This window comes from Felis catus, chromosome B3 (assembly GCF_018350175.1).
Source record: "Felis catus isolate Fca126 chromosome B3, F.catus_Fca126_mat1.0, whole genome shotgun sequence".
NCBI lineage: Eukaryota > Metazoa > Chordata > Mammalia > Carnivora > Felidae > Felis > Felis catus.
This window is the reverse complement of record NC_058373.1, coordinates 30,308,263-30,326,789: the sequence shown is the minus strand read 5'-3', so window position 1 is coordinate 30,326,789 and position 18,527 is coordinate 30,308,263. Positions and strand designations below refer to the sequence as shown.

At 41.3% G+C, this 18,527-nt stretch overlaps 1 protein-coding gene across 6 annotated transcripts in view; it reads right to left on the bottom strand.

Annotated features, from left to right (window-relative positions):
• Nucleotides 1-6,361: 6,361 nt before the first annotated feature.
• HMG20A (high mobility group 20A) overlaps nt 6,362-18,527 on the bottom strand; it is a 68,884-nt gene continuing 56,718 nt past the window's right edge. For all 6 annotated transcript variants that reach the window (XM_045059002.1, XM_019832023.3, XM_045059001.1 and 3 more), the window contains 4 exons: nt 13,908-13,983; nt 12,982-13,197; nt 12,150-12,292; nt 6,362-8,822 (listed from right to left, as the gene is read on the bottom strand). In XM_045059002.1, coding sequence (XP_044914937.1) covers nt 12,156-12,292; nt 12,982-13,197; nt 13,908-13,983 — 429 coding nt within the window. In that variant the 3' untranslated portion in view covers nt 6,362-8,822; nt 12,150-12,155. The remainder of the gene's footprint in view (nt 8,823-12,149; nt 12,293-12,981; nt 13,198-13,907; nt 13,984-18,527) is intronic.

Here is an 18,527-nt window from a genome sequence, read left to right as displayed (position 1 = left end):
CTGCTTCAGATCCTCTGTTTCCCCACACCTCTGCTTCTACCCCACTCATACTCTCTCTCTCTCTCTCAAAAATAAATAAACATTAAAAAAAGAAATACAAATATTCCTATGTAACTCATTTTTAATATTCTGACAGCTAGATTTCAATATAGTTAATTTCCTTAGTAATCCTATGTATTTCAGCTTCTGCACTTAAAAACATTATTTTGAGAAGCACTCACAGCCTTCACAAGATTGCCAAAAGGGTTTGTGGCAGGGTCACCTGGGTGCTTCAGTTGGTTAAGTGTCTGACTTCGGCTCAGGTCATGATCTCATGGTTTGTGGGCTTCAGCCCCAGGTCAGGCTTTACACGAACAGCTAGGAGCCTGGAGCCTGTTTCGGATTCTTTGTTTCCCCCTGTCTCTCTGCCCCTCCCTAGCCTGTGCTCTCTCTTTCTCAAAAATTAATAAACTTAAAAAACTTTCCATTTTTATTTATTTTTTAAATCAATACCCTGGATTTGTGTTCCAAGAATTACTTGAGTACAGCAAAAATGCACTCATAGCTCCAGTTCTATTTTTAGCTTTTTTTAAAGAACTACAGCTGACCCTTGAACAATGCCAGGGGTTAGAGGCACCCTCTCCGCGCCCCCCCCCCCCGCGCCGCCCCGACCCGCTGCCCCTGTGCAGTTGAAAATCCACTGTGACTTCCCAAAAACTTTACTGATAGCCTACTATTAGCCTACTGGAAGCCTTACCGATAACACAAATAGTCAATTAACACATTTTGTATGTTATATATAATATACACTATATTGTTATAATCAAGTAAGCCAGAGAAAAGAAAATGTTAAGAAAATCATAAGGAAGAGAAAATACATTTACTGTACTGTACTGTATTTATTGAAAAAAATCCACACAGTTCAAACCTATGTTGTTCAAGGGTCAATTGTACTTTCCATTTATTTATCTATTTATTTATTTATAATGTTTATTTGAGAGAGATAACACGAGTGGGGGAGGGGCAGAGAGAGGGGGGCACAAAGGATCTGAAGCACAGAGCCCAGTGTGGGGCTCAAACTCACAGAAACCGTGAGATCATGACCTGAGCTAAAGTTGGACGCTTAACCAACTGAGCCACCCAGGTGGCCCTCTATTTTTTTAAAGTTTATTTATTTATTTATTTATTTATTTATTTATTTATTTAGAGAAAGAGAGAGAGAACACTCAGGGGAGGGGCAGAGAGAGAGGGAGAGAGAATCTCAAGCAGTCTCCGCACTGCCCGTGCAGAGCCCCGTGTGGGGCTTGAACTCACAAACTATGAGATCATGACCTGAGCTGAAATCCAGAGTCATATGCTTAACCAACGGAGCCACCCAGGTGCCCCTCAACTGTACTTTCTTTAAGGCCTACCTCAAAATGTTATCTTGGTAAAGTTTTTTGTCCTCTTCCAAGCACAACCATTGAATCCTTCCTTTATATATTCCAGAACAGTTTGCTTACAGCCATTTGATAATTTCTCAGATCCTCTTGTAGTTAGCTTGGTGTTTACTCTTTGTTATAACGTGAAGTTCTTGAGGAGACGAAAGTCCTCAACTTTATAGCCAAAACACATAGTATATACTTGGAAAATGTTCGAATGAATGACTATACTTAAAATATTTGTTTTCCCTTGGGGCGCCTGGGTGGTTCAGCCGGTTAAACGTCTGATTTCGGCTCACGTCATTATCTCATGGTCCGTGAGTTCGAGCCCCACGTTGGGCTCTGTGCTGACAGCTCAGAGCCTGGAGTCTGCTTCAGATTCTGTGTCTCCCTCTTTCTGCTCCTCCTCCCCGCTCGTGCTCTCTTTCTCTCTCTCTCCTTCAAAAATAAATAAAAACATTAAAAAAAATATATTTGTTTTCCCAAGGGATGAGTAAAATCCATAAGGACCACACCAGTTTGTCCTTAAAAACAAGAACTTCTTTTGATAAATTCAGTCCAGTTAAAAAATCCAGCAGCCCCAAGAACAATAGATTATCATCTTACATTCCACTGCCTGGACCCAGCTGCCTTAGTTAATTTCTATCCTTGAAGATAGCAAAGCACCCCCGGCAGGAACCCATTTGCTGAGTCCATAAACCTTTTGGCTGTATCACTGATGTCTTCTCACATTACCCCTCTTTGAATGATGCCAAATATGTATCGGCCAAGTCTCTTTCAAGCAGACGCTTTCCATTACTTGCCCCAGGATTTTCTAACCATCAGGTTACGGTATGATTTTTATATCCTAGAACACTCAGCTACTTTACGCCAAACTTTAACAAATGCAAATGCAAGGTTTGAAAAATTCTTTTCCTAAGGAGCTTGAAGAATTAAAAAGGAGACCATTCCTTAATTTCATAGTTCAACAGCTCGAGTGGATCTTCGTATGTGCGTGTGCACTGAGGCTGGAAGGAATGTTAGCAAACACTGATCTGAAGTTAGAATCTGAAGGAACCACAGACTTTTAAGAGCTGAAAGGAAATTTTTAATGGATAGCAGAGAGATGTAAGTGTCTTGCACAGGGTCTAATCTGCTGGTTGACTCTCAGATTTAGCAGGTCCTACACAGAACTTTTGCTTTCTCCTCCATGATGTTCAATCCTTATGTCTTAGGCAATGGCACTTCTATTCACTACCCAGTTGCTCAAGCCAAAAAAATCTAGGCAGTTATTCTTTTTTTTTTTTTAAAGTTTATGTATATATTTTGAGAGAAAGAGATTGCATGTGGGCAGGGGAGGGGCAGAAAGAGGGAGAGAAAGAGTCCCAAGCAAACTCCGCGCTATCAGTGCAGAGCCTGACTTGGAGCTCGAACTCAGGAACTGTGAGACCATTACCTGAGCCGAAATTAAGAGTCAGACGCTTAACTCACTGACCCATCCAGGTGCCCCCATCTGCTCTTTTCTGCTCTCTAGGCCAAGCTATTGTCACTTCTCCCCTGGATTCCTGTGCCAATCTTCTTCTGATTGGTCTGATTCTTCTCTTGCCTCCCCAGTTCTGTACACAGCAGCCAGAATGATGCTTGAACAATATAAATCAGGTCTGTCACTTACTTGTGTAGAGCTCTCTTCACACTACACTTAGAATACAATTTAAACTCTTTAGCACACCTTAGAAGGCTCTAACATGATCTCATTATTGCCTACTGGGCAACTTCAAAGCCACTCCACCTCTCATTTACTCCGTTTCAGCCTTATGGGTTTCCTCCTTGAAATCCTAGAGCTCATCCCTGACTCAGGACTTTGGCCTTTCTATTCCCTAAATCCTTACAGGGCTGGCTGTTTGGAATCAACCTGGTCTGTCTTGAAACTTTCTTTTTTCACAGAATCCTTTCCTCTATCTTAGTTTGTAGCATTTCATCTTGTCTTGGCAACTAGCTGAGGGGAGTCTGTTAGGTTATTTGTTTATAGTCTCTTTCCCCCCAGCAGGATATATAAACTCCATGGGGACAGGGACCTAGGATATCTCCTGACACAAGAAAGACATTCAACAAACGTTGGATGATTCGGTCTAGTTCTCGTTCTCAGCCCCACCATGCTATGCTGCTGCTTTGGACTCATGGCAGTCTCCTTAAATACTTCTAAGACAATCTGGCTACAGAGGAAAGTGGGGTCAGAACTATCTGGGTATGAATCCTTTGTCTCTTCCCAGGTGTACAACTGTGCAAACTGCTTATCATCTTTGAGTCTTAATTTGCTTACCTGCAAAGTGGGTACAGTAGTCCTACTCTTTAAGGTTGTGGGAAGAATTCAATGACATAATTTATACAAAAAGCAGAGCAGAGTGTTTGGTCTATGGTATGTTCAGTTGTTCTCATTTCCCTGGAGTCTTTCACAAAATATTATAGTTAACATGTAGGTGTTTATTCAGTGATAGGTACTAAGAGTTTTACATGGATTAACTAATTTAACCCGTATAAAATCTACACAAAAGAAACTATAAATATCCCTGTGTAACAGATGAGGAAACCGACTAGTTTAAGCAACTTGCCTAAAGTTACACGGTAGAAAACTGCAAAGCTCAGGAAACAGGAACCCAGCAATTCCCTCCAATTTCAGACGCAGTGAAACTGTCACGGACTGTCTTTATTTTGACTCCTCGGAAAGAAATATATTATACATTCTAACCTAGCACACGCTATAAACTAAAAGGGGAAAAAGTTTCACAAAATAGTACTTACCTTACTATACGTAGTGCATTCTGACAGTTTCTCTTCATTTTATTAAAAAAAAAAATGCTTTTAACCAACTTGATTTAATGGCCTATTAAGTTGAAAGCACACTTTCAAAACCATTCATCGAAGTTACGATTAATCCAACTACTCTTATTTTCAGCTATCTCAAACTCTACTAGAAAAACTCTGATGGTTATCAGTTGGACTTTTATATTTCATTTATGTTTCAGATAAAGGCTTTATTAGTGAAGATGCTGATCCCTCAAGACTCAGATCTATTCCCCATTGCCAACCCTCTTGGTATCACAGAAAAACCATCTCATCAGGTGAGATCAAGCAATTCTTTTACTCTCCAAAAATTATTTACCTCTATTAAAGCTCTTAATACAAGGTGCCCCATTAGAATTATTTATGCACAGTTTCTCTCTGTGGACACACATTCCCATAAAAACTAAACTGAAATGGTTTCTGGATGAGGGGATGACTGGACAGGAACATTTCACCTGCTCCAACTCTCAATCTTTATCCCTTTATGAGCTGCCATGTGAGCTAGTGTTTATTTCTACAGATACTGTGAAGCATATTTCTTAAGTGCAGGCTATGTGTCAAAAGGCAAATAAATGAAACAAAGAAAAAGCCCTTGACTTGGAACTCTCAGTTGCAAGGCAGGAAATTCTTTCAGAGGGCAGGAAGTAGCTGTGAGCTTTTCCGCCAAGTAATGCTTCAATTTCCCCTCCTTTAGGAAAAGATTATCCTGGTGTTGTTTTAATCCAGCAGATGCTGCAGTTAGAGAAAGGGAACAAACAACTGGGGGAAATATTACCACCTGTTTATGTTGACTTTTACCAAAGAGGACTGGCTGCCAGCTGTGGAAGGCTAAGGGAGAAAGAAGCTAAGGTGGCAATAGGAAAGGCTAACTCAGACTGTAGTTAGTTTTCAGGTTTTTGGCTGTGTAGTGGGGGGAAAAATGTCCCTAGGAAGTATATATGGCCATTCTCAGATGGCCAAGAGGCAAAGGCAATGTAATGCATCTTGCTCACTAATAGAGCAGGGCTGGCTTTAGAGTTTTAGAACATGCATGGAATAACACCTGCTAGTTGCTTACTCTGTATTCACTTTCTTCTTTGACTAAAACTCATGTGTCATCGGGGGAAGTACTGTCTAAGGAAAGATGACATTTCTTGGCCTCCTTTATAGTTCGATGCCGTCATGTGACTGAGTTCTGGAAATGTTGAGTGTGATTTCCAGGAAGACTCTTTAAAGGGTGCTGACTCAGCTGGGTTTGCCCACTTTGCCCTTGCCCTCTTCTCTTCTTCATGCTGCCAGGAATTTCAAATGATGGCTGATTGTCAAGTGGCTGTTTTGGACCACAAGGTGACCCTGAGAAAGGAACCATGTTGTGGTGCGGACAGGAGCCATCATCATGGTCTGGGACTGCCAACCTTTGGAATACTTTTCCATGAGAGAGACACATTTCTTGTTCAAGTTTCTGCTTATGTGAGCTTCTTGTTCAAGTTTCTGCTTATGTGAGCTTATGTGAGCTTATGCACGGTCAAGCCCAATCCTAACTGAGTTACCTCAAGAATTCTTGGCACTCATGTAACAAAATCTTCCTGTCCTCCAAAGCATGGACAATTCTGTTCCCTAATTCCGTCTTTCTAACAACAGTGTAAGAGAGCTGTGAGGCATGTGTTCTGTCAGAAGAGGAAACTTGGGCTGGGAAAAAGCAAGTCCTACCCAATACGACACAACTGGCTACTTGGAAGAGTAGCAGGCTTTGAAAACCAGGTTACCTCATCCTTAGGATTTTAAAAGCATGGTGGAAATGGGTGACAGATTTCCTTTAAAAATGATTTCGATTGGTTAAGGAGTGGTTATTTTTAAAAGCAAGCATCTAAGGATAACTCCTCTCTTCTGTCAAAAGGGAGAACATCAGACTTCTTTCAAGTTGCCTCCAGAATACTACTGCTACATTAACATGAATTACAACTCACTGTATTGTTATACATACATTAAAAGAGTTGAACTCTAAGACACATTTTGAATAAGCAATTAGTAAAATGAATGTGTTAATGCTTTAAAAGCATAACAGTCTTGATGATTAACGTAGAGTTGACACAGTCTTTAAGATGAAAAGGCGGAGGTAGGTCTTTTTTTCATCACAATGCAGGGAAAACGGAATGAGGTGATGGATTCCACGTAGAAAAGTTTTAATGAGGCAAGTGTCAAGCAAGCATATCAACTTCTTCAAAAACAAAGAAAATCTAAAAGTTTAATTACAAAAACACTTGTACAGAAAACTTGGCATTTTAACAGTTCCAAACACATGTACACAATTTTTTTTTTCTAAAATTTAATGTTGTCAGAAATAAAACACTTTGTCTTAAGTTTCCTCAGCTGCTCCTTGGGTTTTAATTAAAGAAAAAAAGAAATGTGTAACACTGAATAGGCCACAACTAATTTCTTGAGAAGAACATGTAAGTGTGCGGGAATAGCTACTGGTTTATTGGGAAACATGAATTAGGTACCGCGTTAGTCTGTAACCTCATTCACCCCCTCCGGGGGGGGGGGGGGGCGTAACACAGACCTGCTTTACAGAGTCTGACAGTTTTGTGGCAGCTGAATCCCAGCCACCAGAGTCAGGTGTGTAGATACTGAGACAGCCGGGATTTCAAAAGAAGGTTGTGTATTTTGTGACAATGGTTTTAGACTGTAGTTCTCTCCCAAGATCTGGGACATTCCTGAATATGCAAAGGTTTCAAATCAATGTCAGATGTCCTATCTACAGTCGGGAGAATGATGATCTTTGAACCAATCTTTGGACCAAGGTGCAGTCTTTCCGGTCAACAGCACTGCTAACAAAGGTGCACAAAACTGACACAAAGGAGAAAGAGACAAGTATCAGGAGGAAAGAAGAAAGGAGAAAAAGTGTCTGGCAGAAGGCAGGCGCAAACTTCCAGAACTGGCTTGGCTGTCCTTCTGCCACACACACGGTGTTCTAGCTTGGACTGAGCAGGCGAGGAGTCTGAGAGAAGTGACAGGAACAGCAGGCGAGGGCAGAAAAACAGGAAAATACAGAAAAGCAAGCTAGGTTTATAGCAACAAGGAACGATGGGCTCTTATTCTAGGAAGTTGTCAAGTGGTTGTATGTAGGCTTCAGTGCACGGAAATTTGATGTGTGCTCACATAACATTTTGCAAAAAGGTTGCTTTTGTTGTTATTTTCTTTCCTTTGGGCTAATAAAGAAATCAGGTAAGGAGATGCTGAGAAGACAGGATGGGGCAGCAACACGACAGGGGGTTCCTGGCTTGCACCCTGGCTTATGAGCAGATTGTGAGGGGGACACATTTCCACCTGCTTCAGTGGCACGGTGCCTAGACAATGGGCTCAGCATGCCCCACTTTGGTTCCAAAGATCTCAGCTGCAACTGTCAGCCTTGTGCTCTAGAGCATCAAAACAAAACAAAACAAAACCAAACCCTGAGGTGAGAATCAGAAACCTCTCTCCCCTTGTGGTGTTAAAAAAATCACTTACTGAGAGGGGAAAAGGAAGGGAAGCCCGTCCTTTTGACTTAGATTTTACAGTTGTGGCTACAGAGGAAAGACAAATTCCTCTGTGCCCTTGTTTGTCAGCTCAAGAGACTATTTTGAACATTTCCACCTATCCCCACCGGAGCATCAGTACACCTAAAGCAGACAGGGATTCCCTCAGTTTTCCCTCATGATAGACTTTGGGTTTTTTTTTTCCTTTTCTCCAATCCCAAATCAGAAACGACTTTCCCCATTCTCTCCTGTTTACCAGTGACCTTTTCCTCAGCGAAAATGCTCCACAAGACACTGCCAACAGATGGGAACAGAAGAGCCTTGCTGGGGCTGGGACACCGTGTATGTGCAGGAGCAATGCTTAGAAAACAGCAGGCAGTACCAAGGAGGAAGGAAAGAGCATTCTCCTTCAGGGCAGCAATCACAAAGCCTCGATGAGGGCTGGCACCCACTGAGCGCCATGTGGGGTAAGAAACACAGCCTGCTCCACAGGACACTGTCAACAAGAAGCTCCTTTCTGTGGAGTCACAGCAGGACAATGATGGGAGAAGCCTGGGCCTGTCCAATGAGAGAAACTCTCCTTCAGAGCCAGCTGAGCAACAAAGCCCAGAGGTCAGAAAATGGAGATGTATAACTTGGTGGGGGTGAAGGAAATAAAAAATAACCCCAAAGGCATTACAAAAAAAAAGTGACAGCTAGGTAAGAAAATTGGAGCCACAGATAAAAGGGTCCCATCTGAAGGGGAACAATGAGAAGGTTTCCTTTCTGCTGCGGAAGATGTCAGTGTCAGGGTTGCCCGGTCAGCAGAATATCCGCAGACCCACTTGATCAGAAATGCAGATGACAGGAAACCGAAGACTTGGGAGAGCGGCTGTACGCTTTCAAAGCTGCACAAGGCCGGTTCCACAGGAAGAGTGCATCCATGTTCCTCTGGCTGCTCCCTCACATGGCTTCCCGGGGTGAAGGCATTTAGCTCCTAACTGACAGTTCTTCCCCAAGCAGAGCAATCTGTGCCCCCTCTCTGCCTCTGCTCAGTTCAAATTTCCATGGATGGCTTCTCATTCCTCACAAGTAAAACCACTCACAGAACACCACGGAGCTCTAAGACCTGTAGAACCGGAGGGAGAAAACAATGAAGATACCGAAAAGGTGAGCACTGATCAGAAAGGGTTAGAGCTACGGGTTAGAAAAAAACAAATACTCTCTTCTATTTTGGGGAGGGCTATGGCGAGGAGCAGGGTTCGGGTAAACAAGAGTGCGTGAAGCTGCAAGCAGACAACCTCCCCGAGATGTCTGAGATCACATTTCAATGAAGAACATGGTTCAGTTCCAGTTCAGCAACAGTGGGGAGGTAGGAAAATCGTCAGCTGAACACAGAAAAGCGACTATCGGGGCCAAATCTGATGATGGAAAATTAGTACTCCATTTTAGACCAAAGAATGTATAATCAATCAAAACCAATTTTCTTCAAGTATAAATCTAAAAACTTTGGCATATATATAGCAATGTATTGTGTGCACAGGATCAATAAATTTTCTTACATTGCTAAAAATGCAATCGCGTAAGAAAGGGCTTTTTTTCCTTCAATTCCTCAAAGAGCCAAACATTTTTCATTTGGTTAAACTGAAATCAAGCAACATATGGATTTTGACAGCTTATGTAACATGGTCACCTCTCAATGTGAAACTGCCCCCATGGTTTCCTCCCAGCCCTACTTTTTTTCTAGGTTAGATACAGAGAAAGGTGACAACTAGGGCAAGTCTTCCACTATATGTCCATAAAAATAATTTTTAAATGGGCTGACCAAATTTTTATAACATTTAATCACTGGATTGTAAGTTTTTCTATTTACCTCCTATTTATCTTAACACTTGTATTCCAAGGTTTTTGGTGCCTTCCCCTTATACCTGCCCCCACCTCCTTATAGCAATGTTTTAGAAACCCCACTGAACTAGAATTTGGGTATACGTGTTCTAGTCCTGGATTCTGCACTCTTCTACTTAGGTATTTTCAGGCAAGAAATTTCACCTCTCTGTGACTCGGTTTCTTCCTATGTAAAATGTTGGGATTTCTAAAGGTCCCTCCCAGCTCTAATATGCTCTTCTAAAACTGTAGAACACTGGCTTCCCTTCACTCACTGGCTCCTAACAGTGGATGAAACCTTTGCCAAGCTCATGTCAGAGTAATTAATTGCACCACGAATGCTGGGGACATCAGGCCTAGCTGTCTGTACATATCTGTATAATGAGGCCAAGCTAGTATTAATCACAGTCTTTGTAATTGTTTCATTTGACAGTTTTGAGGGGTGTGGGGAACTATCTACTCTTAGTTATGTTTGCATGGCTGGATTGTAAGAATCCGTAGTAATAAAATGGTTCGTATTTCAGGTACATTCTAGGTTTTCAAAGATACCTCAGAGAACGGATACTACAGTTTATATCCTCAGGATGGGTAAGGCTTTACGAGAGTCTTCTCACTGGCAAAATGCTCAAAATAGAAAACCACTTTTGGCTCAAAACTTGCAATAAATGCCCTATACCTACGTGAGGAGACACCATATTATCAATCACTGTGTTCTTTCACAGTCTTCCACACTGTTTGTCCCGGCTCTCTCTTTTCAAGCCTACAAGAGTGCTAATTGAAAACACTGTGTGAAAATGAGAAGGATGATGAGCTCCAGAAAATCCCAGGCCTAGATTTACAAGCTGTTGCCTTCGCAAACAGCAGCAGTAATGCCACTTCTTTATTCTGTAGGGAGTCCAGTCGTCTCTTAGAAGTACGGTCGGTTCCATCTGGCTACACACTAGACGGTAATCCAGGATGGTAATCCTTTCCCCATCAGGGCACAGGAGAGGCTAACATATCCTGCATTGTCTCACACAGTTACCATCCAATGGCATGGCCGAGGAGGATAGAGACTACTGCTTTTGTCTCTGCTAGCAGATGTTGCCTCATTAGACAAGAATCATGGGTTTTATTAATTATTTATTCTTATACATTTTGCTCAAGGCCCAAACCATGCTACAATATGAATGTGTGTATGAGTGTGCTCACGTACCTGCAGGACAAATAAATAAAGATTCAAAACCGTGACTGGCCAGTGTAAGAAGCCTATCCTGCTGTCCCCTCTTGTTTTTGGATCCATATATGGCCACCTCATCATATGGTGCTAGGATTTCCACAGTTTCTACGTTTGCAGGAATGGGCCTGCAGACCAAAGGGTTGTCAATTCTCTGGGATGGCACACTACAGGGCACCCTAGCTCTAGGAATTTAAGTGAATACCTACAAGTTCTATTTAAGAAATGACAGCTGATGACTGACCATTCATACCAAAAAGTTTATATGGACAGACTTTCTGGAAATGTATTTTTTTTTTTTTCTTCTCTAAGAGGAACTACTACTAGTCATTTGTTGAACATATTTTTAAAGGGCTTATATTCTCTCTCCTCTCTTTTTTGCTTATTGAGAGTTTAGTTTCGAAATCTACTTAAAGTCTTTTTATTTTCTTATTTTATTTAAGTAATCTCAACACCCAATGTGGGGCTGGAACTCACAATTCTGAGATCAAGATTCAAGTGCTCTTCTAACTGAGCCAGCCAGGCACCCCCCTGCCCTACCCCTGCCTTTAAACTCTAAATCTGTTTAGGGGCACCTGGGTGGCTCAGTCAGTTAAGTGTCCGACTTCAGCTCAGGTCATGATCTCACAGTTCGTGAGTTCAAGCCCCGTGTTGGGCTCTGTGCTGACAGCTCAGAGCTTGGAGCCTCCTTCAGATTCTGTGTCTCCCCCTCTCTCTCTGCTCCTCCCCTGCTCACACTCTGTTTCTCTCTCTCTCAAAAATAAATAAACATTAAAAAAAAATTTAAACTCTAAATCTGTTTAAACAGGGCAATAGCTGTTTCACTGTAGGGATAGTTCATATTAACATTTAACATACAAATAGTTACTCTGATATTGAGTGGTGAATAAAAAGCTTCTTATTCATGTAGATTTTATATATGTACAATGTCTCAGTGATTGCTGTTGTAGGTTATCATTAGTATTTTCCAGGGAAAAGGAAGTTTAACAATTAAGTGACATTTATTTTGTTTTAAGTGCTGTTTTGGGGGGTGATTTCCTCTAAGCTTCCCATTCTCTTTTCAAAACACTTTGGGAAACTGACACTGGAGAATACAGCTAATAACTGACAAAGCTGGAATGGAGGTTCAACCACAAAAAATCATGCTCTTTCCATTAACCACGCTGAGGCATGCATGAGAAAAAACTCTTTTCTAACATTATTTATTACATTGAGTAATCAAGTAACAGTGATTTTAATCAAGTCTCCAGTTCATTTATTTGATGTAATGCCAGGGTTTTAGTAGTACTGAGAAAGTCTACTGCCTTATTTTTGATGACGTGTTGGCACATACATATCGCATCAGTGAGCACTCACCATTCCCTAACGATCAAGCCTGTTCACAACTTCTCGAACTGTAGCTATGAAGTTTTCATTGTCTTGGGGATTAGCTAAAATAATACTGTGCAGTCTGTTCATATATGAGTCAATGGTGTCCACTGTAGGTGTCTCTCCACTTCCTGAAGTGAGAGAAGAAGAGAAAGTAGGAAAATCCTCCCTATTCAGTTCAACCATAACGCAGTTAAGTGACTCCAAGTCAAGGCAACTATGACTCTAATGTGGTCCGCTCCACAGACCAGGTTTTCATTTCAGATGAGGCTTTTAGACCTCGAAGAAATGAAATGAATCCACAGAGATTGAATAAAAAGATGGGCTATATAATTGCTATACAGTACATAGGAGTAGCTGCACATAACAAAATGTTAGAGACTCCCTGCTTTCTGCTGCAATTATCCTTAACATGAACGAGTATATAAAATATACTAGTATTTGTTTTTCTCTTCCTTCCCATTAAAACAGAATTACAAAGCAAACAAACATACATAAGAAAAATGCCCTACTCAGGATTTATTACTCAGTTTCCATTATTCTGAGTATCAAGTTAAGCTTAACAGAAAGGAAAGTAAATTATATAAAATGTAATTGGAGAAAAATTTAAATGACCAGAGAGTCTAAAATTGTGGATGATCGTAGCCAATATGGAGATACTATTACGTGACCCCCCAGAAAACGCTGAGGGAGGAAAACCCTTATTTTACTGATTTTCCTCTTGGTGGGGAGACTTCAGCCTTACCCCACTACTACCAACACAAATAGCAGCTGCTCCCTTGCCCCCACCACCAAAGTGCTCGGGGAAGTGTGATATTACCAGGCAAGGGCATGCTGGCAAAGCTGCTGGTCAACACCTGCCGCAGGGTCTCCAGGTGCTGCTGTAAGACCGTGTTGCGGCTCCGCTCCTGGATCACATCCACCTCCAGCTTCTCCACTGCTGTGCGCATGCTCTCCACGTGCTTTTGCAGGGCTGCATTCCTCTCCTCAAACTCCATGTTGGATTTGCGAAGCTGGCGGAGCTCTGCCTCCCGGGCTGAGGACACACCCCCCGTGCAGAACACAAGTAGCACTAGGAGTCTCGGAGGATTCCCAAAGACTCTTACAAGGAAGTTCTGCTTAGCTGTCTCTAATTAGCTACCCCACCTCATTTCCCTAGTCTCATTATAGCCTTCCAGATAGCAATTTCAGCAATAAAATGCCTGGGTCCCCAGAGCTATTTTAATTCTTAAAGCTGGTCATATTCCTACTTAAAATTGCAAGGAACAGTTGCAATTCTTGGTATTTCAATGTTTGTTTTGTTTTTTAAAACTATGCAATGAGAAGCCTGAAGGGCTTCGCAAGGGGATCCTGGGAGACTGATGCAAGCACAGCTGTGGGTCTCCATCTTTCCTGCAATGGGGTCAGCTTTGCTCTTACTCATTTTATATTCTGGATGCCCATATAAGCTTTTATTATACAAAGGGTTTTGGGCTAAGAGTTTGAAAGCAACTGAATTAGTGATGCATATTTATTTCCTTTGATCCAGAAACTAAAGTAGCTTTAACAAAACTGGTCTAGCTTTCATTCACTGGTTTGTGAGTAGCTACCTTTGCTAGAGAGTGGAAAAAAAAGTAGCTTTCTTCTTCCAGACTAGCCCTAGGGTGGAGAATATCACTATCATTGCTTTTGAGCAATGAATCCCTCCTGAGAACGAAATCCCCTGTGACAAATCTGAGGAATACAAAATGATACTTTAGTAATTACCTTTGCTGTGGTTCAGGAATTCCTCTGTAAATATAGGAATGTCAAAAACAGACCGTTCCTTTACTTCTGTTTCTTTCTGTAAATCAAGAGTAACAAAACAGTTCTTTTTTCCCCTTTCTCTTCTTGAAGTATAGTTGACACACAATGTTACATTAATTTTAGGTGTACAGTGTAGTGATTCCATAAGTCTATACATTATGTTGTGCTCAGCACAAGTGTAGTTACCGTCTGTCACCATACAATGCCATTACAAAACCACTGCTATACCTTTTATACCAGTGACTTACTTTTTCTAGAACTGGAAGACTACCTCCCACTCCCCTTCACCCATTTTGACCATCCTAACATCCCTCCCCTCTGGCAATCATCAGTTCTCTGTACTTATGGGCCAGTTACTGCTTTTTGTTTGTCTCTTTATTCACTTGTGTTGTTTTGTTTTGAGAGGGAGAGAACAAGGTCAGGGGAGAGGGGAGGAGGGAGAGAGGGGCAAAGGCAGAGAGAGGGAGAGGGAGAGACAGAGAGGGAGAGAGGGAAAGAGGGGGAGAGGGGGAGAGGGGGAGAGAGAGAGGGAGAGGGGGAGAGAGAGAGGGAGAGAGGGAGAGAGAGAGGGAGAGAGAGAGAGAGAGAGAGATTGAGAGAGAGAAAGAGGAAGGAATCTTAAGCTGGCTCCACGCTGAGTGTGGAGCCCTACATGGGGCTTGATTTCACGACCATGAGATCATGACCTGAGCCGAAATCAAGAGTCAGACGCTTAACCAATTGAGCCATCCAGATGCTCCCATTTTTTTCCGATTACACATGTAAATGAAATCATGTGGTATTTGTCTTTCTTTGACTTGTTTTACTTAGCATAATACTCTCTAGGCCTAACCATGGCAAAATTGCATTATTATTTTATGGCTAAGTAATATTCCACTGTGTGTTAGGTGTGTGTGTGTTTAAATAGGTAAGGCCTGAAGGCCATGTCTTCCTTAAAGAAACAGTAGGGTGAGCAAGGATCAGTCCAAGTGAAGGTGTGAGGGAAATTCCACCTTTTCACTGGAATCACCTTTCATAGAGCTCAAGCAGGTTAAATATTTAGTTCTCTCAGGTGTACAATTGCTGTGCAATGAGAAATCTTAAAAAAAACCTACATAAGTTTCTCTAATGGAGAATTTGGAAGCCATTTCTGAGTTCTGTGCTTTGAATAGTCAACAGTATACAAGTATTGAGGTAGGAATAGAGAATGGGAATTTCCACATGTTTTTTCAGTTGCTTCTGTTGGTTACCCATGTAAAATGCTCTGAGATAGGGCTGTCTGTTCTAAGTTTGCCAAATGGACAATAAGAACTTTCAGCAGAGATCTGCCAATCATGAGCAATAATAATGGCATGCTATTAGTACCACCACTTTACTCATTTATAGGCGCAGCCTCTAGTTGGGGATCTTTTACACTTTCTTCAAACACAGGAAAGACAAAAACAAAAAAAAATCAAGAAGTCAGAAATACCTAGCCTCTAAACTGAGAAAATCCAGGATTATGTGTGATAGAAAAGAATAACAAAGGCTAAAATTAACTTGCCAATTTGGTGAATTTAAAAATAAAGTTTAAAAATAAAGGTCTCACAAAACTACTGCAAAATATATTCCACAGTGACCCTTAAGAATAAAGCCAATTTTTTTTTAATTTTTTTTTTTTAACGTTTATTTATTTTTGAGACAGAGAGAGACAGAGCATGAACGGGGGAGGGTCAGAGAGAGGGAGACACAGAATCCGAAACAGGCTCCAGGCTCCGAGCTGTCAGCACAGAGCCCGATGCGGGGCTCGAACTCACGGACCGTGAGATTGTGACCTGAGCCGAAGTCGGCTGCTCAACCGACTGAGCCACCCAGGCGCCCCAAGAATAAAGCCAATTTCAAGATGCCTTGGCTGGAATTTCTACAATGAATTTGAAGTTGAAAGGATTAGGAATATAGATTATAAGTGTATTGGCACAATGTTTAAAATCTTACATAAAAAAAAAAAAAAACTTACATAAGATGGTAAAGACAACAGTGGGAAATGAGTACTGAAGAATTGCTAGTGAGATCTGAAGATTCCAAAATCTTTATAACATAAAGAACGGTAAAAAAAAACAACAAAAAAACAAAACATTCCTACAAAAACATGTTTAAAGCCAGAGATAGAATGCATCTTTCCTAACTCTTGCCACTAGCCTTTTATTATCTTTGAACACAAATATGGTTGGTGCCCAGTAAAAAGCTAAGCAGTTAACAGTCTGTGAGGGAATTCTGACAACCAAGCTTCCATTTTCATTTTGGCATCTGCCTTGCAAGGGGGCTGGGTTGTATGAACAGCCTGCCAATGGCAGCTGATCAAGAGAGACATCTAAGATGTTAAGTCTGAAAAACTATGTATTTACCTGAAGAAACTTTCCGAGCACTTAATTTTTACCTTTATCTCTTAAAGAAGGCAAGCAAAGTTTCCCAGATCAATTTAAAAATAAGCAACAAAATTATCAGCGAAAGCCCCAATTTCAACATGCAAAGCTCTACCTTGGGCCAGTTCTTGGTGGTTTCTAGGAGAACTAATGCATGGGCAAGAAGAGTTGGTGCCAGAAAGGATCCTAGACATATTTCATAGTGGCTTTCTCAGGACTCTGCTGGCTTACCTATGCTCTAACTCTGTTGCTGGGTTGCTATAGGAAAATAGAAAACTTATGACATACAATTTGAACATGAACCAGGTGTAACAGATACAAGTCCACAAATGACTTCGTACAGTCTTATGACTTTATCATGCTACCTTGCTCAGTCTCCTACTTAACTTTACAGGTTCATATGAGATCAGTCACCTAGTCACAGGTCTAAGTATCTGCTAGTTAGGTAGGGAGGGATGCTCGCCCCCCAATTCTGTGGTACCAAGAGGTCTCTCCAAGGCCTTGAGTCTCCTCAGACAGATAATTCTCCTCTTTGCCAGAGTGGCCCAAACCAAGCTAAATACATAAGGGCAGAGAATAGTACCGTGTAGGTACATTAACACACTGCCCGTTGGTACAGAGTCTTAGAGTGCAAAAGAAGAAACACGAAAGCAATTAAATGAAACTGTTCAGTCTCTGAAAGGCAACAGCAATTCTACTTAACGGAAGAGTGGTAATAAAAACCATCAGCACTCTTCCATTACTGAGTACATTACTCGGCACGGAGAGGATCCTCCTGGGGGGCTCCGATATACTTAAGCTGTTCCAAGGATCGCTCAAGGGATTAAAATCATAAGGATTTCATTACCTCTTCATTGAAAGGGTCTAATTTGTTCAGGCTGAGTGTCATTTTGTCATTTCTCATAAAGTAAGGGAGAAACAAAATTATTGTTTCTATCTTAGTCCTCACATGAGATGTAGATGCTTTCTTGAGAGTAACACTAGTTGACTCCTGTGTCTAGAAGGCTGGCTTTTGGTCTAAGGGGAGCAAAAATGCCCTTTACTTAGGTTTTTTATTCTATATATTGAGTGGAGGGTAAAAGAACAGGGGCCCTTTCGAACTGAATCTATTTTGCTGTGATCTAGGTTCAAGGCCAGAATTTCATAGAATGTGACATGCTTTGCTCAAGGTCCCTTTACCTTAGGGAACACTCTTACTGCTGTATACCAGTCCCAGTGCCCCAGTGCTATGCAGGACACTCAAGTGGCTTTTAGGTCAGATTTCTTTAGCTCTGACAGGAACTTGCCAGTACCTGCCATGGTAACAATGTCTTAGGAATCCAAGTTCCACTTAGGAATATAATAGGTTTCTTTATACAAACAAAATAATTTCTGTCTTAATTAGCGACAAATTTGGTGACCAACCAGCCCATTTTCACTTTCAACACTAGTTTGTTCCATTTAGCGTGGCATGTGCAGCCAAGAATGCCAAAATGGGATACAGAAGCCTGCATCTCACTCGTACTTCTGCCTGTAATTCAGTAAGTGATTCTGGGGAAGTTCTTTCCTGTCTCAGGCAAGTCACTTTTCTTGCCTGCAAAATGGGTGGGGGTGGGGTCAGTTGAGAGAGTTTCTGAGGTCTTAGTCTTTTTGAAGTGAAGAATATTCTTGAAGAATATTCTACTACATTTGTCATTTTACTCCTAATAGGATAAGTAAAGGGAAATAAGCATGTATTTAAAAGCTATGATGTTTTAGGCACTTTGCAAGATACTTGCTCTTTTATTAACTTACTCATAACTCTGCTCAAGTCATTTTACCCTTCTCAAGGTGCTCCCCACAAAACCTGAGGAATCTTTAAAGCCTGATTCGGTTCATCCTTTCCATGGGGAATTCTGTGGCTGCTTTTCACTCCTAGTGCTTTCTTATTTTTCTGAACTACTATACTAAGAAGTTATACGTAAGGAAATCATTATGTAACTATGTTTAAAAACTGTCAAACTATTTCTTTATTTCAATTGTTTTGAAATTACCAAGTTTAAGAAAGATATGATTCAATGTAAAATAAAATCTGATAAAGTGAGGGACATTAATTGGGTCAATAACCTTGCTAAGAGAGCTTTATCCTGATGTGGACATGCCAATAGACAGACTTACAGAGCCCACTGTATACACATTTGAGAAACTACTGCTGGCTGTCCATCTACTCTCCTCTTGTTTT